This window comes from Lissotriton vulgaris, chromosome 7 (genome assembly GCF_964263255.1).
Source record: "Lissotriton vulgaris chromosome 7, aLisVul1.2, whole genome shotgun sequence".
NCBI lineage: Eukaryota > Metazoa > Chordata > Amphibia > Caudata > Salamandridae > Lissotriton > Lissotriton vulgaris.
The window spans coordinates 588197717-588222313 of NC_141695.1; the positions used below are offsets into that span (position 1 = coordinate 588197717).

The window sequence follows — 24597 nt, forward strand, 5'->3', positions numbered from 1 at the left end:
TGTAACTTTGGTTCCCCAGTATTGGTAACTTTCATAGATTCCCATGCGCCCACCCACCTCCCCTGGGAAAGCTCACTCTTCTGATCTTGGTGGATAGCTGTATACAACGGCTACGAAAATCTGAGGCTCTGAGCTTCTCTCAGGAAGGTTCTATGGGGTGAGGCGGCTCTGATTGGCTGCTGCAGAAATTTGGTCTCTTTTACACAAAGAGGTGGATAAGCTACAAAATGAGATGAGGCCTAGGCCTATTTTTTCACTTTGTGCTTACTACTATAGTTTTTTACTATTTACCGAGGCTCCCATTCCGACGACGGGGAATGATACAAAGCATGGGAATCTATGAAAGTTACCAATACTGGGGAACCAAAGTTACAGGTAAGTAACTTGTTTTCTTGCTTTCATGATTAGCTCATCTAGTCCAGGTTTTTTGCTTTGCATTCTGGGTGTTGTGGTCCTGACTGTAAAATGGATGAACAGTACGATAATTTCAAGAATGTAAAGCAAAACCCTGAACCGGATCGGCTGCACATATAACCGGTAATCGATCTGTAAGGATTATGCAAATGTTCTGTCTCTTTTTATGTTTCGCCTACAGACATCGTTTGGGTCTTGCCTACAAACATCTTTTTGCATCCTGTTTTCGGAAGAGGATACCAGAAACTTACAGTGGACTTAGAATCAGACCATTGGTTATCATAGGTTGACTGTATTTTCAATCTCATTATCTTGCTTCTCATTCTATGACTTTTCTTCCTCTTCTGTGTTTTTGTCTTCTCCTGGAGAACTGCTATTTTCTTTTTAGGTCTCGCAGAGAGACCTATTGCAGTCAAACCAGAAATCTGAGTTCACGATGCGGATTTATAGAAGTGCACGTGCTCGTGAACGCGCTTCTATCCCCCTGCCTTGCTCTTCAAAGGCTCCCCTCACCATTTGCTCCTACCTCCCCGCCCACTGCTTCACACTTCATGGCCGCCAGGCCGTGACTCGCATTTCTGCCTAGCCCCCCTCCCAGCGCTGCTCCGAGAGCTTCAAAGGGATCTGCTTCCCCGCCCAATGCTTCACACTTCGTGGCGGCCGTGACTCGCATTTTTTTTTTGCTCCTATGACATGCCTGCAGCTGCCGCTGCACTCACTGCTCGGTCAATGAGGTGTAAAAATATAACGGCAGGAATATAATACAAATATTTAAATGCTTTAAAATGTTTTTATTTCCAATTGGCTTTTATCGTTTCCTATTCTGCTCTGTTTCCCAGGCTTCTTTATTTGATTGCCAGGTTTGGCTTGTATCTACCTCTAACTATTCTGTGATCTTGCGCCCTTTTTCACACAGAAGGAAAGTTAAGCCCCATCCTCTTATTCCTTCAGTTTACAATAGTTTCTAATTAGTTGTGTTGTCTTCATCAATGGCTGTTGAGGCCGGAGAATGAGCACCTACTCCCGACTTCCCAACATGAAAAATGGGTGATCTTGGGAAAAACTCTTTTTGTGTCTCGTTATTCTGATCTACCGGAGCTTGCATCATTTTAATTTTGTTCATAGGCTCACTGTATGCTCTATTTAATAACTGCACGTTTACATACTTCAAGTGTTCTATGTGCCGTTTACATCTCTGCTCGAATAACTCCTCATTCTTTTCAAACGATAGTGTGCCCGATCACCCTCACGTCAGCCCAACGCATAAATTGTATGCATAAATGCTGTACAACTTCAGTACCATGTATGCATCTCTTGCCATTCGTCACTGTGCCCCCTGCGTACTCTCCCCAGAGTCAGTGACACAATCGTTCTCCAACAGGCACACTGGCACCGTTCACCACCTTCGTGCAAACACCGTGGCACAGAGTGTTCAGTATTCCAGCTCAATCTTCTCGTGCAGGCACAAAATCCCAGCCTACCCCGTTCGTGCCAGCACAGCACCGTTCGCCACCTTCGTGCAAACACTGTGGCACAGTGAGTTCAGTATTACAGTCAGCCTTCTCGTGCAGATACAGGACACCACCCTCGTGCAGACACAAAATCCCAGCCTACCTGGTTCGTGCCAGCACAGTGACACATCTCATTAACCTCACGCATGTTCTGAGGCACAACTATGCTCGTGCAGTCGCAGTATCACAATTGACTACGCTCATGCAAACACAGTGGCATATCTCTCCTTCCTCGTGCAAAGTGGTACAGGTGACTACTCTCTCGCGGCCACAGTGACATGCCTAAAATGAATGCCTAGACCCCGCAGAGAGAGGCCTGATCCTATGCCCACACGGGGGTGCCAGCCAGCTCAGTGTTACCACAACTTCTACTTTTTAGCACAGTTGGGTTGCTCTGTTCTTCTGTGCACACCTGGATATATTTACCCAATCCTCAAAGCAGCCCACTTCTCCCCTTATTGCGAGGCTTTCAAGGGATGTCTGGAGGGTGAGTGTGTTATACAAATATGAAGATTTGTGGACATGCAACACTTTAAATGCCTCATAGGTAGCCGCATCCGATTGTTTAACGCAGCACGGAGATGGTTGTACCGCCTGACCCACAATAGGAGATTGGCCAAGACTAACTTCCCACGCACCCCGGTACAAACTCGTAAACACGCCCCCAGCAATGGCGGTCCCCAGCCTCTCCAATACTTCAATAACCTCACTGGAAAGCTCACCCAAGCTGATTCAGTAGACGCTCGTTTAAATGTCTGTCTAGTGACTTATGCCAGCATCTGCGAAACCTGTACAAACAACACTTGCCAAACATCCGCAAGCGCCAGGCATCCGCAAGCGCCAGGCATCCGCAAGCGCCAGGCATCCGCAAGCGCCAGGCATCCGCAAGCGTCAGGCATCCGCAAGCGTCAGGCATCAGACATCCACAAGCGTCAGGCATCCACAAACATCATGCATCAGACATCCACAAACATCATGCATCAGACATCCACAAGCGTCAGCCATCCACAAACATCATGCATCAGACATCCACAAGCGTCAGCCATCCACAAACATCATGCATCAGACATCCACAAGCGTCAGCCTTCCTTCCCTGTCCATTCTCGTCTCTGAGCCCACCGCAGAAGGCGTGCAGTGTTTTATTTATTTTACTGTCCATTTCAAACTGACTTTGTTGGTCAAAAAAGGATAAACGTCTAACTCGCCCCGACTAGAATCAGACCCCAGATACTTCTTGATGCACGCAGAAATATGTGGTGTAGTTAACTTGCTGAGGTGCCTTCACTTTATGGCTGGATAGAAAAAAAAATGTAAGGAGGCAGTCAAAGCAATGAGCACATTGGTAGTCCGGCTTCTCAGCACTCACTGTTCCCGCCCGCTTAGAAAGCACAAAACTGTCAGATAAGACGCTTTGCCTATGTGCAGGAACTAAGATCTGAACTCAGGTTTTGTGCCTTTGAAGCCAGAGGCCACATGTCAGCCTCCTTTTGTTTGGTTACAGTGATTAACATCTTGGAATTCATTTATATTAGTAGCATAACACAGGTGCTCGAGGGGACACATTGAAACCTTGAATCAATATTAAAATTGCACACAGTAAATTCCTCGAATACGGGATGTTTACTGTCGCCATCTATCTATCTACCTATCTGTCACCCTCACTCTATCCATCTATCGCCCTCACTCTATCTATCGCCCTCACTCTATATATCAATCGCACCACCACAGCATCACTCAGGGGCACCACAACATCACTATGCGCTACCACAGCATCACTGAACGCCACAGCATCACTCGTCACCACCACAACATCACTCAGTGCCACCACAGCATCAATCTGTGCAACCATTCAAGAACAACTGGTTCAAATATGTTCTCTCAATGTTTCAAGCTTTATTACAAATGTCGTAAAAAGATGTTAATATTTCACATCTGTTCTTGGATTTTCGGCACAATAAAATACACTGAACATAATCTTTACAAAAGTTATTTACAAAAGTTTAAGCTATTGACATTATAAATAACTAACTTTTATTTAATTATTAATTATTTAAAACAATTAAAAGCCATTGCTATTTGTAATGTCAATACATCTAAGTCGCGTAAATACAACACATATTGCATGACAAATGCTACAGGTGTCACATTTGCAAAAGTTAAAACTATTGGCATTGTAAATGACAAAGCTATTAATTTCGCTATTTTCAAAACCAACACATAAATAAAAAATGTGTAATTTACAATACCAATAGCTCAAACTTTCCTAATGCGAGACCTATTGCATTGCAAATGCTTGTTTTCATTGATCTCCCTTAAATTTGACACTCCCATCTTTCCTTACCAGTCGACTTATGTAGCCCCAATACTTTTCCTCAGTACCTTCGTCCTGTGCCCTCTCCAATTCCTACTTCGGTCTCGCTTAAGAGAGGCACAGAAGTCTTACTAAAAGTTGATCAACGAAACCAAACAAATCTCACGGTACACATCAAATTGAGAAGACTGGTTGCAACCCTAAGACCAGTCTTCCTAAAGCCCTTTCACTAGAAAATCCTCAATCCCAGGCATTCTGTGATCAGATTTCAGCTTTTTTCACATACAAGATTCATTCCATACAACAGGTTTATGCCCACTCGCGACAATCTACCATACAACCAATAGCCACCCAGGTAGCTCCCATAACACTACAGACGCCATATTGGCTATCTTTCAGAACATTTCTTTACCGCAATCTCGTCTCAATCTATTCTCTTGCACGTCTAGTTCCCCTTATGACCCTGGCCATACTACATGCAGCTATCGATATTGTCAACCCATTAATCAGTCAGATTCTTAATACATCCCTAACCGCAGTGGAAGTCCTGTCAGCCTTGAAACTAGCAGTTGAAAAACCCCTACAAAAGATGTCCCCAGCAGATCCCACGACTCTGTCAAACCTCAGCCTAATCTCTCTACTTCCGGTGTTCATACAACTACTCAAATTCATAAACCAACCACTTCTAACCTTACTTAAAAAAATCCAACTCACTTCACATACGGCAATCTGGTTTCAGACCCAAACAATCTACCTAATCAGCCCTCCTTGAAGATTCTGAGACCATTAAAATGAGGCTGGAAACAATATGGTGGTGTTACTGCTGAAACTCTCTGCAGCGATTAGATACCATCTCCCACTCCATCATTCTTCAGAGGATTTAAGAGCTAGGGCCCTCCAACAAGCCTTTATCCTCGATCGAATCCTTCCTTACCAATAGGAGGCACACACTTGGCATGTGACAATTTTCATCAGCAAAAAGATCAGACACAACGTGAGTACCACAATGCTCATCCAATAGTCTGCACTTTTTAACATTTATATGCGCCCCCTCATCTCCCTGATAGCCTCATATGGAATTACTACCACCTCCTACACTGCCGATACACAGTTGATCCACTCCCGGAACAAGAGGTTTTCTCCCTCTGAACTTAACTTTCAAAACAATCACCTCAAATGAAATGCAGCACAGACAAAACCAAAATGCTACTTTATGGCAAATCAAATCTATTCTCCCCCACACAACTGTGGCCTGACTTCGTACTCCCAGCCGTTGTGAAAGTAGTAGAAAGTCTTGGGGCCAAATTTGACCTCAACCTCTCATGCTGCAGCTAGATTGGTGCTTCAACTTCCCAAAGCGAAGCTCTACACCAGGCTTCCTAAAAAAACCAAGCATTGGAAATGCAATAGGTCTCGCATTAGAAAAGTTGGAGCTGTTGGACTTGTAAATGACAAATATTTTATTTATGTGTTGGTTTTTAAAATAGCTAAATTGATAGCTTTGTCATTTACAATGCCAATAGTTATAACTTTCGCGAATGTCACACCTATAGCCTTTGTAATGCAACATGTTTTGTATTTACGTGACTTAGATGGCAGCTCTGGTCGTTAGGCCACATCTCTAGAGAGATGTACGAAGTACTGATGAAGACAAGATAAACTGCACTTCGATAATGATGTCGAAATTAAGTTAGTACCTCTTTGATCGTTTTACTGCAAAATTTTGAAAATTATGAGACTCTAGTTCAGAACAGTTTGAATTTAGCTGTAGGACAAGAAGTGCCAGTGCAAAGTGTTGGAAGTAACTGTGGCCAAGCATCTACTGTAAACAGAGGCCACGTTGTCAGTAAACTTGGGAAAATATGTAGCCTGGCCCAACATTAAAAGTGTTGCAGTCACTGGGTGTAGGCCGTTAAAAAAACAAGAACAGAACATCTTTTTGTGACATTTGTAATAAAGCTTGAAACATTGAGAGAACATATTTGAACCAGTTGTTGAAGGGAGGGCGATAGAGTGAGGGCGATAGATAGATCGATAGATGGTTGTGTGGGGGGGGGTTGTGTGTGTGGGGGGATGTATGTGGAGGGGGTTGTGTGTGGGGGGGTTGTGTGTGTGGGGGGGGGGGTTGTGTGTGTGTGGGGTTGTGTGTGTGGGGGGGGTTGTGTGTGGTGGTGTGTGTGTGGGGGGGGTTGTGTGTGGTGGTGTGTGTGTGTGGGGGTTCTGTGTGTGGGGTCTGTGTGTGGGGGTGTGTGCAGGGGGGTTTCTGTGTGTGGGGTGTGTGTGTGTGGGGATGTGTTTAAGGGGTTGTGTGTGGGGGTGGACGATCAACAGATGAGAAAGGAGAGAGCGAGAAAGAGAGAGAGAGAAAGGGGGGGGGAGTGAGAGAAGAGGTATAAAGGGAGGGAGGGAAATAGAAGGAGGGGGAAGAGAGAGTGGGAGAGAGAGAAAGAGATAGGAGAGAGACCGAAAGAGAGTGAGGAGAGATAAAGAGAGAGAGGGAGGGAGAGAAAGGGAAAGACTGAGAAAGAGAGTGGGGAGGGAGAGCGAGAGAGGAGAGTAGAGAGAGCCAGAGAGGGGGAGAGAGGGCCAAAGAGAAAGAGAGCGGGAGAGACAGAAAGTGTGAGGAGAGATAAAGAGAGAGAGAGGGAGGTAGAGAAAGAGAGAGATAGAAAGGGGAAGAGTGAGAGAGAGAGGGGGAGAGAGGGGGAGAGAGAGAAAGAGAGTAGGAGAGACAGAGAGAAAGAAAGAGACTATGCGCCCTGGTGGGAGCTGTGGGAAACAGGTTCAAACAAATTCTGTTGAAAAGAAAGGGTGACATACGTAACATTATTAGATGGATTCTTGAAAAGCACCCCGGCTTCTTGCCTGGGCTCTCAGCAGGCATCAGCTTTACACAGCGTGTTTTTTTTTTTTAGCCTTCCTAACACAGAGCACATAAGGTGTTCAAATGGGGGAGGTGATGTTGTTTAAAGGGGAAAACTGCCAATGAACGAGTTTGAAAACTAGATTTTAATGTCTGATTGTGCTTAATAGCCTGTGATTTTGGACGTATTCTTATACACACCAAAAATAAATATGACCTAAAGTGGAGCTACGCTACTAATTTTATTTGTGTATAGCTGCAAACACGCAGTGATAGCCGCCGTACTAGTGCTTAATTTGTAACAAAGGAAGTGCCGGTGTTGTGATCAGGCAGCAGCTTCATACTCTATAATTCTTTTGTTAGTTTGCGTAACAGGGAGAGCGCACATAAACGGAAATTTAATAATGACTTGGCTACAGCCGCTTTCAAGTGGCTGTAGCCAAATTACTAGTAAAATTCGGTTTATGTGCTCTCTGTTACGCAAATTAAAAACGGAAGATGGGGGGGGGGGGCGGTTAGAGAGATGCGTGCGAGAAAAGATGCCGGGAAACAGAAGGAAAGAGGGAGGAGGGTAGAAAGGAGGAGTCGAGGGAGACATGAGCGCCTGGAGCGGGGCGGCGAGGCAGACATGCACGAGGGGCACGGGAAGAGGAAACGAGGGGTCAGAAAGAAGTTAAAAGTAAAATTAGAGATCGGGTGAGGGTGGGAAGAGAGGGTGAGTGGGGGGAGGGCGAAGGAGACGTACACAGAGCACATAAGGTGTTCAAATGGGGGAGGCGATGTTGTTTAAAGGGGAAAACTGCCAATGAACGAGTTTGGAAACGAGGTTTTAATGTCTGATTGTGCTTAATAGCCTGTGATTGTGGACATATTCTTATACACACCAAAAGTGAATATGACCTAAAGTGGAGCTACGCTACTAATTTTATTTGTGTATAGCTGCAAACACGCATTGACAGCCGCCGTACTAGTGCTTAATTTGTAACAAAGGAAGTGCCGGTGTTGTGATCAGGCAGCAGCTTCATACTCTATAATTATTTTGTTAGTTGTTAGTTTGCGTAACAGGGAGAGCGCACATAAACTGAAATTTAATAATGACTTGGCTACAGCCGCTTTGAAGTGGCTGTAGCCAAATTACTATTAAAATTCGGTTTATGTGCTCTCTGTTACGCAAATTAAAAACGGAAGATGGGGGAGGGGGGGTTAGAGAGATGCATGCGAGAAAAGATGCCGGGAAACAGAAGGAAAGAGGGAGGAGGGTAGAAAGGAGGAGTCGAGGGAGACTTGAGCGCCTGGAGCGGGGCGGCGAGGCAGACATGCACGAGGGGCACGGGAAGAGGAGTCGAGGGGTCAGAGAGAAGTTAAAAGTAAAATTAGAGATAGGGTGAGGGTGGGAAGAGAGGGCGAGGGTGGGAAGAGAGGGTGAGTGGGGGGAGGGCGAAGGAGACGTACACAGAGCACATAAGGTGTTCAAATGGGGGAGGCGATGTTGTTTAAAGGGGAAAACTGCCAATGAACGAGTTTGGAAACTAGGTTTTAATGTCTGTGCTTAATAGCCTGTGATTGTGGACATATTCTTATACACACCAAAAATAAATATGACCTAAAGTGGAGCTACACTGCTAATTCTATTAGATGCAAGTTCAACAAGTGAATTAACATGCAAGCTTACACGGCGGGCAGGGGAGGGGGCGGAGCGGGGAGAGGTGCGACACGGCAGGCAGGGGAGGAGAGTAGGAGAAGGAGGGGGGAGGAGAGTAGGAGGAGGAGGGGGGAGGAGAGTAGGGGAGGCACGGCCTAGCGGCCTGCGTAACAGGGAGAGAGCACTTAAACTGAAATGTAATAATGGCTTGGCTACAGCCGCTTTCAAGACTTATCTGTTGCCTTAATGCCTTCTAGTATACTGATGCCAATATCCAAGTTTCGTTGTTGTTGGAATAGATGCAAGTTCAACAAGTGAATTAACAGGCAAGTTTACACGGCGGGCAGGGGAGGGGGCGGAGCGGGGAGAGGTGCGACACGGCAGGCAGGGGAGGAGAGTAGGAGGAGGAGGGGGGAGGAGAGTAGGGGAGGCACGGCCTAGCGGCCGTGCAACCAAGAAGTGAGGGGGCGGAGCTGGGGGAGGCTGTGAGAGAGAGAGTGGGCAAGGCAGGCGGCTGGGGGCATGTGCACGCGCTTTTAAGCTCAATGCGCATGCGCATTGAGCTTAAATTTCACGGGCACTGCAAGGAATCGCCACGATTCCTTGCAAGTTGGTTAAAGAGTGTTTAAGCCCCCATAGTCTCGCAAGCTCGATGCGCATGCGCATCGACAGGCGAGACCTAACAAGCTCGATGCGCATCGACAGGCAAGACCTAAAAACTCCATTTGTTACCTATCCACAATGGGAACCTATTCATGATCCTTCTCCTAGTCTTCAGAACCTTCAAGTCCACTGAACCCAAATACCTCACTGCCCGGTTTTGCCACTACAGGACCCAAAGAACATTAAGAGTTGACGATGGCGGAGGGGTCCTGGTTGTTGACGCCGACCGTCGTCGAGATGACGACGACTGAGGGATCTTGGTCCTCGACGCCGCCTGGTTGATGACGGCGGAGGGGTCTTGGTCCTCGACGCCGATCGCCGCCCGGTTGACGACGGCGGAGGCTTGACCTCCCTCAACGCCGATCGTCGCCTGGTTGACGACGGCGGAGGGGAGTTTGCAGACGGAGCTGGTCTCGACGTCGGCAACGAACCTGATCTTCTTTTCGACGGCGAGCCCGCCGTCGACTGTCGTTTTTCAGCTGGAAAACTCACCGGTAGATGTTTCTTCAGCGCCGAGCCCGACGTTGAAGTTGAAGGACGTGAAGACTTGCCTTTTGAAGGACTTCGGGCCCTCTTGCTGCCCTTCCTCACTGGAGATCTTCCTCTGGTGGACCTTTGAGCCAGTCCATAAATGCGATTTCTTTCTCTGTCCTTGAGAGTTCTCTCAGACAGGCGTGCGCAGTGAGAACAGTCCTTAGGATCATGATGATCAGGTAAGCAAAGTATACAGACATCATGGCTGTCTGATTTTGCCTTCTTGTTGCCACAAGAAGGACAGTTGTCAAAAAGAGAAGGCATTTTAAAATAGAAATGCCACTAAAAAACTGTCTAAAAAGACAGAACCTTACTTGACAAAATGTTAAAAGTCAAAGTAAGCAGAAAAAATTAGAAAATTGAAGTAAATTTCTGTCAGAAAAGAGTGGAGCTGTGTTACCAGGGTCCTTCCTGAAGGAATCGGAAAGAACAACTGACCTATTAGTCACCCCTGAGGCATGATGGGAAGCTGGGGGTCATGAGTGCATTAAAGGCACGGTGTCAGTTTTTTGTTGCATGCAGCTACAGGTTAGCTTTTCCGTCATTTTTAGACTGACTGTGTGTTTGCAATGCAGCCTGGGAGCTTTCTATGCTTTCAGTGAGTTATAAGAATTTCTACTGCTTTCTAAGCATTAAAACAGTTTCTAAACAATCTTTGGTGTTGTTTCTCATGTTTCTAATGCATAAGTTCATGTATGGTGGAAATTCTTTACAATATAATTCAGCTCTACTGTTAATTTGGCTGCAATTGCTTATTTTTTATATATATATATATATATATATACACATACACATACACATACACATATACACACACACGTGGGGCACATATAATATATTGTTTCCGGGGTCCCGCGCATGGGCGGGAATATTCTAATGCTTATGACTTTGAGGATACCCCTGGAAGAGAACTAGGATTACAGGTAAGTAACTAATCCTTTTAATCATGCAGAGCATGCAAAAATATACAATAACAAAGCCAACAGCTCAGCACACACGTAATAGAGGGAAGATCTATTGGCTTTGTCAGTTTGTTGTTGAAAAAGGCTCTTGCTTTTTGCTCACCCTGCACCCTAAAACATTGTGAGCAGTTACACTGCAAATGACTGCTCGAAAGCACTTATAATAACAAGTCTTAACATTACTCAGCACAGTATATCATTGGGAGAACTGGAGTCACAAGCCAATATAATCACACTTCTCTGATTGGAGACAGATTTCCCAGCATCAGCTGTCTTTTCCCCTCGCAACTTCTGCTTCTGTACGTTAAGAACCAGAACAACTTGAGTGAAGACCTTTACAAGGGCAAATGCTAGGAGTTATGTATGTGTCTCGTGTACAAACCGGCATTGACATTAAAAAAACTAGGCACAGAAACAGTTTGGACAAAGACTTGGAAGGACAAACAAAGACATTGCACAAGTGGTCCATATTTAGGAATGTTAAGACCGATTCATTAGAATGTAAACGCCATAGCTATTGTCTCTGCCAATGCTTGTTTTCTATTGACAGATTAGATCAAGCTCAGAAGTGTCCAATAGCCTGCCTCTTTTCTTTCCCTCAATGTGTCAATGGGGGTTTGGTCTTCCACTGTATCAAACACTGTTGATTGGTCAAAGAGGTTAAGTAAACACAAGTCAATATTGTCACAAATGCAGTGTTCTCGACAGTTTACAGCATAGCTGTTTTTGTGCTACACCCTGTTCGAAATACGGACTTTTGTTAATCAAATAGGTCACACTCTTCATTGGGTTATCGAAGATAAGAGGCAATACAACTTCGTGGATTTTCGGTAGAAGATTCACCACAGGGCAAAAATTAGATTTTTAGTGAAGCCTCTGATATTTTATTTCTCCTAAATGTATGTATGGAGTTGGGTACCTGACTGAGGAGTTGATCAACCTCATCCAGCAGAGGTTGGAAAAAGGGCTCATCTATGTCAGTATGGTGGCAGTGTCATTAAAATAGGAAACTGTTCTGATGTTAGTTTGTCTGCAGGAACTCTTTCTCTGAAATAGTTCCAGGCCAGAGGACCTGGAAGTAATACAAGTTGGGTTCAACTGTTTTTCATAACTTGATCAAGTGTCAAAGCTGAAGATGGCAATTGATCCACTGCTGTGTTTTTAGAGCAAGGCTGTTGCAATGTAATCTTTTTTGTAGAGTACACCTAGTGGTGCGCCATCAGTGGAACGAGTGGCAGAGCTCACCATACCTTATGCATTTGTGGAGGAGATGGTGGGATTTTGTTTTAGATCTATTATGTCACTTAAAAATAAGATACATGGATTGGTTATGTCCAAGAATTTTAACATTGGGGTGAGGGTGGGCTCCTTTCACATTTCCTTTTCTTAAGAGTTGCATATTACAGGCGTTTTCCATTTTGGTATAATTTCATGGTAGGGGTGTGTCTGATTTTAGATTGTGAAAGTACTGCCATTTTATGTGGTTCTTTCAATCTCGCAGGTGGCTGGTGGCATGTGGTTCTCAATCTGGATACCACAATTGCCCTGACGCAGAACTTTGCCAGTAGTACAAACTTCCCAGTGGTGTGGCACAAGACCGTAAGAGGGAGACCCAAATTGTCAAGAAAGTGGTACAGGTGAGGTACAAATGATGTCTGGAGTTGGTGAGAATTTACTGGGCCAGGGGCCAAGTACTGAGCAAGGGGTGTGTTGGCAGGGATAGATTTGTTTTTTTGTGGCTGTAGTTTTAATATTGTTTCAAGTAAGTACATGTTCAAGGCATATGTGGCTGTAGATACACATGCTGTGCATACTCCTGCCATCTGGTGTTGGCCCTTGATGTGTGCTAGATGTTTTACTTCGCATAAGTCTTTTGAGTCATGAGGTAGTGTGACTCCTCCGCTTGGCAATAATGTGCATGGTCATAGACTCCAATGTTATATTGTTATCTTTCTGCCGTAGACTTTGGGTTCGTGTTCAGAATCAACACCGCCTCTGTGCTCTTCCTGGTTCACACATTTCCTTCCCTCCGTCGGTATTGTACCTCCATCGCGTCTCCCTTACTTTGTCTCAGATCGACGTCCGATTACTTTGCTAGAGCGGGGTCTGCGTAGACCATGGCCCCTCCTGGGTCTTGGCAGCCAGGGCCTACTCCCATATGTCCACCGTGCCTTGACGGTGATGTAAAGGATACCATTTCACTATTGTCCTCGCTGCCACGTAAAAAATCCTCGGACCGATCTTAATCAGGGATGCAATTCATGCCTGCTGCCAGAACACGACGAGGCCGCCTGCACCTCCATCCACTCCTTCTGCTCTAAAAAGACTCTTCGCAACTTTCTATTTGCGATGTCTTTTAGGGGCAGAGATGACACTCCAGGCCTCTTAAGTCCCGAGGACATCTACGAACAGCACCCACAATCGTCTGCTGCACATGAAGAGGCTTTGTACTCTGGAGAAAGTTGGGGCTCCGACCTGGAGTTTGAGAACCTTCCAGCAGCTTACAGTCCATGAGTATGGCACACTTGACGCCACTTTCATTCCAAGCAGTCTTCAGCCATAGGGCACTCAACAACTCTGAAACACCAGAGACAGGCTTCAGACCACCACTGCTGTCAGAACGTGGTCGGCTCTGACCAATTGCTTCGGAGCTCCAGCTCTGCGCTGAAGTAGCCTTCGAGACCGACCGCTTTAACGCCAGCCACCCCGGCACCTACTGAAGGCGCCTTCGGAGCCGAAGACTTTGCGTTGACCAGCAAGTCCCACACCAGCGCAACCGAACCAATTCTCCATAAGATGCAGGAACAGCTTGACTAAAGGCAGAAACACCTGGTCATCCACCTCCACATGGGCCGCATCCTTGCCTGCACGCTCTCTGCCCTAGAAACATCAGCTGTCCTTCAAGGAAGACTTGGACATTCTGGTTCCGGCAACTGAGCGCAATGAAGCAGATCAGGCTGCCAGCCCCTTCCTCAATTCCCCATCATCACCAAACCCTGTTCCTCGGCCCTCCCCTTCTGGTCCTCCAGGGGACCCCCTGAGCATCACTTGTCAGGGGTCTCCACACACTGACACGGGTGGGTGTGGGGGGTGAGGACACTTGATCCTCCTTCCCACCACACAGGGTGGCCCATGGGACTTCTATGATGTAGACCCACCAGGGGACACAGACATTTACCCTGCCCACCACTCCAGATGATAGTATGCAAGGGGGTTACCCAATGGAATCACAGGGACCTGGGTTCAATAAGTGTTATGAGGAAGGGGTCCCAGTGGAAATGGAAGACATATAATACACTTCACAAGAATTGATCTAAAACAATTATTTTGATCCACAAATTTATTATTCAATAAGGGATCCAGTGTAATTAATACACGTAGCAAAGCAAATAGTCAACTGTAATCATGGTCATACAGTGCCCCAGGAAGGAAAAGGAAGTGATCGTGAGGAGGTAGGGGAGTGATGGGATGGCGTGACAGTAAAATCAACAATTCAAAATATTTTTCACGCTATGAATCACATAGCAGTAAGTGCCACAAGCTTATGGCAACATTATATATGAACAGGCATACGACACATAGTACAATATAAATGCAATTTTTCGCATGTGTGGTTGCCGTAATTGAAAAAGCCGTCGACGTTTCGACCCTCTGAGACTGCAAGAAGATTTAACCTTGCTGCGGGGTCTTCATCAGGACCAAGGAAGGGGCAGGGGACCACATGGTCCGTAGTTTACAATGTGGTCTTGTAGGTACTTAGATCATGGGAAGGTCTGAGTCGGCATCGAAACACGGCATTGTGCCAGTAATCAGTGTTCAGTCAAGCAAAATGCGCGGGGAATGAATCCACAGTCGAGTCAATAGTGTTGATTCACGGAGCTCCGTACGCGGAGCTCCGTGAATCAACGCTATTGACTCGACTGTGGATTAATTCCCCGCGCATTTTGCTTGACTGAACACTGATTACTGGCACAATGCCGTGTTTCGATGCTGACTCAGACCTTCCCATGATCTAAGTACCTACAAGACCCCATTGTAAACTACGGACCATGTGGTCCCCTGCCCCTTCCTTGGTCCTGATGAAGACCCCGCAGCAAGGTTAAATCTTCCTGCAGTCTCAGAGGGTCGAAACGTCGACGGCTTTTTCAATTACGGCAACCACACATGCGAAAAATTGCATTTATATTGTACTATGTGTCGTATGCCTGTTCATATATAATGTTGCCATAAGCTTGTGGCACTTACTGCTATGTGATTCATAGCGTGAAAAATATTTTGAATTGTTGATTTTACTGCCACGCCATCCCATCACTCCCCTACCTCCTCACGATCACTTCCTTTTCCTTCCTGGGGCACTGTATGACCATGAATACAGTTGACTATTTGCTTTGCTACGTGTATTAATTACACTGGATCCCTTATTGAATAATAAATTTGTGGATCAAAATAATTGTTTTAGATCAATTCTTGTGAAGTGTATTATATGTCTTCCATTTCCACTGGGACCCCTTCCTCATAACACCACTCCAGATGGGCAAACCAAGTACCAGGGCCTCCACATCCACTACCTGGAACTCCTAGCCTTTCTCCCATCATTGAAGGCTTTCCCACCTCACCTTCTAGGCAAGATTTTTCTTGTGTGGGCGGGCAATACGACAGCCATGTATTACCATCAGAAGCAGGGAGGGACACGCTCTCCACAGCTGTCACAGAATATTTGGTGTGACCCTCTCCATACCTCGCTTCCAGGTTTCCACACCCACAGTTCACTGGCAATGCACTGTGGATGACCTGGTCAGTGATATCTCCCTAAGCTTTTTCTCCTCCTCCCTTTCTCCCCCCTTTGTAGTTCGTAGGCATGAGCAGATTTCCCTCATGCTCATCCTGGTGGCAAACACATGGGCTCGCAAGCCCTGGTTCACGGCTCTCCTCGAACACTTACTAGTTCGCACAAGAGGCACCCCAAAAAAACTGACCTCATGAAGAACCATGGCAAAATCAGGCACCCAAATTCCTCAACCATGAGCTTTGGCTCCTGGGTCATAGAATTGGGATACCTTAATCTTCCACTTGAATGCATTAGCATTCTTAGGCATGCAGACCTTCCGTCCTTCAGCTACTCAGCCAAGCGTAAGATTTGTCTGCTACTGTCACTAAAGAAATTGACCCATTGAAAGCCACGGTACAAGACCTTGTTACTTACTTCACTTGCAGGTTTCTGGGCTAGCCTTTACCACAATATGATTGCATCTAACCACCCTGGCTGCATACCTTCAGACTAGACAACACATCTCTCTTTAGGCTACCGGTCATTTAAAGCTTCATGGAAGGTCTTAAGTGTCATTTATCCAGTATTGGGGTATCTTTCATAGATTCACATGCCTGAATCATCCCCCGTCACCGAGGTGGGAGTCCCACGGTATATAAAAAAGCAGTGCCAAAAGTAAATTACAGTAGTCGGCCCTATGAAAAGGCCTACTTAAACCAAAGTCTTTGCACCAACCAATCAGCTCACAGCACCCTCTACAACCCTCTCTGCAAAGCCAGATCTCCTCAGATTTTCACCGCACGTCGTGTGGAAGGGAGTCTCCCCGAGTCTTGACTCAGTTTTCTTCATCTAAGCTTCAGGATGTCTGACAAGAAGGCCTTGTTTAGACCTTGTAGAACATGTGAGAAACAAGGGTCCATGTTGATGACCAACATAAGGACTGCATGTTTTGCCTTTATCCTAAACATGAGGCAAAAAAATTGCAAGATCTGCCACACTTTCCCTTCTAAAACTTTAGGGGATAGTGGAGCCAGAGTACTTTTGTTGCTAAAATCCTCTTCGACGGATGATGATGACAGAGCCTCTACCTCCAGTAAGAGAGCAAAATCTCAAGAGGATAATTCAAGTGAGGGGAGAAAACAGGTTAAAACCTCCCACTCCACTTCAGGCTTTTCACAGAGATCTCCATCTAATATCTCTGGAGCCTCAGCCACCAAGGAATCTACTAAGAAAACCGTGAGAAAGAGCTCTTCTGTCTCCTCACCTGTGACTACCATTTCTACTTCTACTTCTTCATCTACGGCTATGATCTCCACTACAGCCATCACTTCTCCTATCCTGTCTACAAGAATCTGTATTGTGGCTAAAAGAACCCTCGTCGACGATTCGTTGAGGACAGCCTTGACGACGAAGAAGCACTCGTCGACGAAGAAGCACTCGTCGACGAACTCCCCGTCGACTAAGTCATCTACGGTACCGCCGACGACCGTCTCGTCGACGAAGAAGCAAGGTCCATCGACGTTGAGCCCGTCGGCGACATAGACGTCGACTCAGTCTACGGCATGTGACGTCGACGGCGGTCCCGTCGACGGCGAATCCTTAGTCGTCGACCCTGTCTACGGCGGTGACGTCGACGGCGGTCCCGTCGACGAAGATTATATCGACAACCGTGACACAGTTATCACCGGTGGCATCAAGACAAATAGATACTGCTCATTTATGCCTTTGGCTGTAAACAGGCTTTTTCTACTCCGCTTTCTTCAAAGACCTTTCAACTAGTATCATACCAGAGACAGCAAGGATCTTGCATTTCGCCACTTATGCCCTCTCATCTCCTAGAGACTTATGCTGATGACGAAAAGGAGAGTTTTGAGGATGATGACCATGAAGGAGCTTTTGGAATAGCTCACCATCCTTCAGAGTAAAATATTAAATGTCAGGAGGATGATGAAGGAGAGGATGCTTATTCCGGACATTATTATCAGGAGGACATTGTGGTCCCTCATCAGATGGAATACCGGAGGAGGTCTCAAGTTTCGGAGGCCAGTCATTTACCACCAAGCCTCATCCAAGATTTACAGGCTATGCTGGCAGATTATAAACAACGCTTTCCACCTCAACAGGTTATACCTCCTGCCCAACCTGCTGTCCCAGTCTCTCAACCTGATGTTCCACCTCCCAGGTCTCCGGTCATGGAAACTCCACAACCCGCCTTCCCTACGCAAACCGCGGACACTTCTGATGAAGTAGAGGAAGGAGAATTACCTAATAATCCACTGATAGGGATTATGTAATTCCCATGCCGTCTCCACCTACTCCACAGCCCTCAGACTCACCGCCTGAAGACATAGGTGGTTTCCACAATCTCATGCAGCGAGCTGCAACTAGATTTCAGTTGCCGGTGACAGTGGAGCAGACAGTGTTTCCTCCATGATTTCAAAGAAGAAACTAGGAAGGTGTCGAGCCATTCCGATTATAGATAATATCTGGAAAGAAGGTGTCAAGGTGATGACAAACCCAGCTTCAGTTCCAGCAGTGTTGCCAAGGATTGATAAAAAAATATAGCGCTCCTCTCACTAGTCCTGCATGCCTCATTGGACACCCGCGGGTGGATTCGGTCATCTCGCAGGCCTCACAGCAAAGATTGAAAAACCCAGCCACCCCTATCACTACACCACCGGATAAGGAGGGGCGTCGTTTAGACCTTATTGGTAAGACATTTTCCACCAAGGCTGCTGCCTCGATCAGAGCTGCAAATTCTTTAGCGATTATAGGGCGCTATGATCGCCAAATGTGGTCTGAGATGGCTGGTTTGATGAACCTAATCCCAGAGGATAAACGACAGGAGGCACGCAAGATTTTGACGGAGGGGTAACGCGCAGCGGCAGAAACAATCGACTGCGCCTTGGATTTTGCTAACATGAACTTTAGCCAGCTGGCAGGAGCTGTAGTTCTCAGACGACAGGGTTGGCTAAAGGCGACCACCTTTAGACCCGAAGTCCCACTTAAGATCCTGGACATGGCTTATGATGGAGAGTCTCTATTTGGGAAGCACATGGACGAGGCTCTCCAAGCAATCAAGACGGATACTGACACTGCAAGATCCCTAGGTTCTTTGCAGTACAAGGGAGGATCGTTTAGAGGTGCTAGAGGACGTGGATACTCCTCTAGAGGAAACTACTACCAACAAGGCAGACAATATCGGCCCCAGTACCGGCAAAGTTATCAGTCTTCTTATCGACAGTCCGGAACAGCTAGTTTCTCTCGCCAAGGTGGACGAAAGCGCACAAACAATCAAGGGCAAGACACTCGCAGAAAACAGTGAGATCAGCCGGGCGCCAACCTTATTTCCTTCCCTCCCTGTGGGCGCGAATATATCTGCCTTTCAAGAACAGTAGCAGCGGATTACATCCGATCAGTGGGTACTGGACTTAGTACAACATGGTCATACTCGGGAGTTTGTCTCCAAACCACCAATAACTAGGCCCAGGGGTCCCCCTCCTCTTCACTTATTGTTCAAGGAAGTTCATTCGATGCTCCTTAAGGACGCTGTAGAAAAGTTCCAATACATCAGAGGCAGACAGGCTTCTATTCCTGTTTTTTCCTCATAAAAAAGAAATCGGGGGAATGGCGACCGATCCTAGACCTGCGCAAGCTCAACAAATATCTCAAGAAGCAGGGTTTCCGCATGGTCACTCTTTCAGAAATTCTAAATTGCCTCAACTAGGGAGATTTTATGGCGTCCTTGGACATGTAAGATGTATACTTCCACATCCCAATCCATCCAAAACATCGAAAGTATCTCCGTTTCATTGTGGCTGGCGCCCAATATCAGTTCAAAGTACTCCCATTTGTCCTCAAGTCGGCGCCAAGGATTTTTACAAAGTGCCTAGCCCCAGTAGCTGCAGCACTACGCTAATCAGGGATCCAGGTTTTCACTTACTTGGACGACTGGCTAGTCAAAGGTCCATCAAAATGCAGGGTGCAGAGCGACATAAGTGTCAGGGCTCGAAAAATCCAAAATATGGTACTAGTCCTGCAGGACTAGTACCTTAAATGTCCTCGACCTAACTGCAACCTGCTTGACCTCCGTCTCTGAAAGCGGAGCAAATGTGACAAGATAACAAGATTTATGGGCATCTTTATTGATCATTAACTTTGTGAGCAAGAAAAATGCCTTTAAATCTGGTTATCTTGTCACATTTGTTCTGTTTTCACAGACCGAGGACAAAAGTTGGTTTGTTTTCCTACTCGCCAGAAGGGGCGAGTAGGACATAAAAACAGCTCGGCCTTGTTAAATTTAGCTCGACTATGCGAGTGGTCGAGTGGAATTTTCGAGCCCTGAGTGTGCCGCAATCTCTTTGCATCTCTAGGTCTCACTGTCAACGAAAAGAAGTCTCAATTGGTTCCGAAAAGAATCCTACTTTTCCTAGGAGCTTGTCTGGACACGATACAATGCAAGGCATTCTTGTCTCAAGAAAAACAGCTCCGTCTACAGGCATTGGCCATAAAGCTATCCAAAAGAGTCACTTTCGGTTCTCCTCTTTGCTTCTCTTCTGGGAATGTGTTCTTCAGCCATAAACCTCATTCCGCTGGCACGTCTCAAAATGCGGCCTCTACAGGAGGAGCTACATATTCAATGGCAACAAGCGACAGGCTCCTTCGAGGACATTATCAAAGTCACCCCACGTATAGTGGATGCTCTTCAATGGTGGACACAGCTTCACAATCTAAAACAAGGACTCCCATTCTTGCAAACTCCTCCAGACTTCGTCCTGACGACGGATGCGTCCATGGAAGGCTGGGGAGGCCATCTCCAAGACTTGCAGGTGCAAGGCAAATGGTCTCAGAAACACAAGAAATGCCACATCAACAGTCTAGAGTTGAGCCATCTTCCTCTCTCTACAAGCGTTCCTCCCCAGAATTGCGGGGTCTTCAGTCCTGGTCCGAATGGACAATACCACCAGCATGTTTTATGTAAATCAGCAGGGAGGGACAAGGTAAGCTACACCATCAAAAGAAGCTCAAGAGTTATGGGAATGGTTAATGCTTCACAACATAACTCTCAAGGCAGAACATGTCAAATGTCTGCACAATACCCTGGCAGACAAACTGAGCAGATCCTTGTCGGATTGCCACGAATGGGAGCTGGACAACACGCAATTGATCAAGGTGTTTCGGACTTGGGGCAAACCAACGTAGGATTTATTTGTGTCCCACTAGAACAAGAAATGCCGGTATTACGCCAGCAGATACCCTCAACAAGGGTCAAGAGGGAATGCCCGGTCCATGTGATGGTCAGGGATCTATGCTTACGCCTTTCCTCCGATCCCGCTGATTCCGCGAGTGTTTCGCAAGATGAAGTTGGAGAGCTGCCGTCTCCTTCTCATTGCTCCCAGACGGCCTTGTCCATATTGGTTTCAGGAGCTCATGTGGCTGTCACAGGAACCACCGATCAAACTTCTACCGGCTCCAACACTACTGTCACGCAACGGGGGTCTGATACTTCACCCAGACCCTCAATCTCTGAAATTGCACGCATGGCTCCTAACTTCTTAGAATTCCAACACCTAAAAATTCCTCAAGACTGCCGGGACATCTTGAAGAAAGTACGAGCCCAGAGCATGTTGAAGACCTATCGTCTCAAATGGAAGCGTTTCTTTTCCTGGTGTGCTTCAAACGCTTTACACCCTATCGAAGCTCAAACAGAGAAAATTCTGCCTTATCTTTTACATTTGGCTCGCTCTGGTCTTTCATTTTCGTCCATTAAAGTCCATTTAGCGGCTTTATCCAGGTTCAGGAAAGTGGCTGACACTCCATCACTATGCTCTTCGTCATTGATAATACAATTCATGAGGGGTCTTTTTCAGACTGATCCTCCAATTAAACCTTCACCACCGGAATGGGAACTCAACACGATTCTCTCACAGCTGATGAAGCACCCGTTCGAACCGATCCATCAAGCCGACCTCAAATTCTTGACATGGAAGGTCGCCCTGCTTTTAGCCCTAACTTCTGCCAGAAGAATAGGAGAGATTCAGGCTTTCACTATCAAAGAACCTTTCTTACATTTTTCTCAATAGTGTCACTCTCCAAACAAATCCAACTTTCATACCCAAAGTGCCTTCTCAGTTCCATCTGAATGAACCAGTGAAATTGCGGGTTTTCTTCCCAAATCCTACAACCCCGCCAGAAAGAACACTACATTCTTTGGACATTAAACGATTTTTAAAGTTTTATCTTCAAAGAACAAAGAGCTTCAGAAAGTCAGATCAGCTATTTGTGGCTTATGGCCAAACTACACAGGGGAAAGCGACCACTACAAAGGACTGTAAGGTCTCACTCTACAAGAGCTGTAGCACCATCTACAGCTTTGTGTGCAGGAGTGACGCTAGAGAACATTTGCCGTGCTGCGACATGGAAGAATGTCCACACGTTTACAAGACATTACTGCCTGCAATCAGCAAATCAAGAGGATGCGGCAGTTGGCTAAGCGGTTTTACGTCACCTGTTTCCATAGGAACATATTTAGGTTACAATGTTTGGTTCTTTTTCTAATGTGTGTATACTATACAGTAGTTTTGTTGATATAAAAGAGCATATTTAACAGATTGCTGGTTTGTTATGCTAATATGCCTTTCCTGTGGAGTACTAGATGACTAATCTTTTGAAATTAGACATACTGTTATTAGTAGATCATTTACTTTGCAATTGTTGGTTGTTACACATAAGTTTATGGGGGTGCACCACAATAAGTCTCCCACCATCCGCAACCGACTTTTACCTGGCTTCATGCTTGGTCGAAACAAACACTATGAAAGATACCCCAATATTGGATAAGAAAACAAGTTACTTACCTGTAACTTCAGTTATCCAGTATTGATATCTTTCATAGATTCACATGCACCCACCCTCCTCCCTGCAGAGTCAGTTCTCTAAGTTTGGGATACTCATTCCCACTTGTGCTACGAAAATCTGAGGAGAACTGGCTCTGCAGAGAGGGTTCTAGAGGGTGCTGTGCGCTGATTGGTTGGTGCAAAGACTTTGGTCTTTTTAGCATAATGAGGTAGATGGGCTACTACAATCTAGGCCTCAGGCCTTCTCATAGGGCCTACTACTGTAATTTACTTTTGGCACTGCTTTTTTATATACTGTGGGACTCCCACCTCGGCGGTGGGGGATGATTCAGGCATGTGAATTTATGTAAGATACCAATACTGGATAACTGAAGTTACATGTAAGTAACTTGTGTTCGAGGCATGTGGGTTTCCACGAGCGTTCCGGTTAGACCCAGGGAGAAGAAAGGAATATGCTACTTACCAGTATGCATCTGTTCTTGGCATGTAGGGCTGCTGACCTTCATATCTGTGCATAGATCGCCGCCTAGTGTTGGATCTGGATGATTGCACATTGTTGTCCTGGAAGAGTCTTCGAAGTATCACGAGATAGGTGGCTCCTCCCCCGGACCACAGTGCGCATGGGCATCCTCTCCATCCTCAGATTGTTTTTTTCCGCCATTGGGTTCGGATGTACTTTTCTTTACTCAAGTTCGGAAACTTTCTAAAGGCCTTCGGGGTCGTCGGTATTGTTTCGATCGGTGCCGAGTTCTTGTTCCAGTTTTCTTGAGCAGGACGTCGAAGAGAGCCGCGTGGCCTTTTCGACACCGGAGGCCTGATCGTCGATGGAATGGAGCCCGTTCAAACGATGCCCCCTCTAAGTACCCGCACATCGATGTACACCCGGTGTGCAACAAGTGCTTATCACCGGAGCACGATGAGAACAACTGTCTAGCTTGTGCTTGATTCAGGTCGAAGAAGACTCTTAGACTCCGACGCGCAGCGAGGCAAACAATGTCGAAGCCAGCGCCCGACCCGGTGAATATCTTCGAAGACGACTGAGGTCGTCGACACAGAGGATCCAGAACTGCAGTCGGATCCCGGTTCGGAGCATGACTCCAACTATTATGAAGAAGACTAAGACAACGTCTAATATAAAAACGTCGAGGTAAGGGACGACGTATCCCCTCATCGGAGCCATTGATGACGACTCGAGAGATGAAACAGGCCCAACAGTGGGTACGGGGCCCGAAACACACTCAGACTTTCAAAGGCTCAGGTCGAGGCATCGCCAGAAGGCCTTAGCCGAGATCATGAAGAACATTCTATAGCCCAGCGTCAAGGCCCGGCTAAGAATACATCACATGAGCCATCGGTTCCACTACTCAAAACTAAACCGAAAGCCATCGAGTCAATAACGAAACCGAAAGTGCTGAAAACAGTCTTCGGGTCGAAAAGCTCGAACCCATCGGAGTCAACGAAGAAAACGGGTGTCTACGACTCTGGGGGGTCAAAAGTAAAGAGTGTCGAACCGAAGATCGGTGCGCTGAAGTCCGCCATTAAAACCAAGCACGTCGACGAAGAAGTAGACTTTGATGGACAGCGACACAAACAAGGGACTCGAGTCTCGGAAGGTTCTCGATCCGAAGCATCAGATCGACAGACCACAGCTTGTTAAATGCCTAGATTTGAGAGTCAAAAAGCGCCTCGAAGGACCACGTTGAGTCGAGGCAGAAGAGCGTGCCTCCGACTCCACAAGCACCGAAGTCGGCGCATGGCCAAAAACTTATTGGCGAAAAGGCAAAGTCGGTCGGGCCTACATCGGCGCCGAAGAAGGTCGGTCTGTCTAAAGACTCTATGCCACCGATAAAATTCGGACTACCACCGACTGCACGCCCCAAGGCGCTCGATACAAAACCTGGTGTCGAAACCCCCATACAGGTGTCATTGGGGAAAAAGGAGTCATCCTCTAGGAGAGGACGTAATGTACCAAGAGCCCTCATTTGATGACCAGTCGAAGTTATATATCGACTCAGAATCTGGTAGACTTACTATTTATCAGAGGAAAATCAGGTCGGAAAATACTTTGGAAT

At 46.4% G+C, this 24597-nt stretch overlaps 1 protein-coding gene across 1 annotated transcript in view; it reads left to right on the forward strand.

Moving 5' to 3' along the window:
• The window catches only part of JMJD6 (jumonji domain containing 6, arginine demethylase and lysine hydroxylase), a 149049-nt gene that overhangs the window by 51669 nt on the left and 72783 nt on the right, over positions 1 to 24597 (forward strand). Inside the window, exon 4 of the mRNA XM_086930678.1 lies at positions 12402 to 12537. Coding sequence (XP_086786804.1) covers positions 12402 to 12537 — 136 coding nt within the window. The remainder of the gene's footprint in view (positions 1 to 12401; positions 12538 to 24597) is intronic.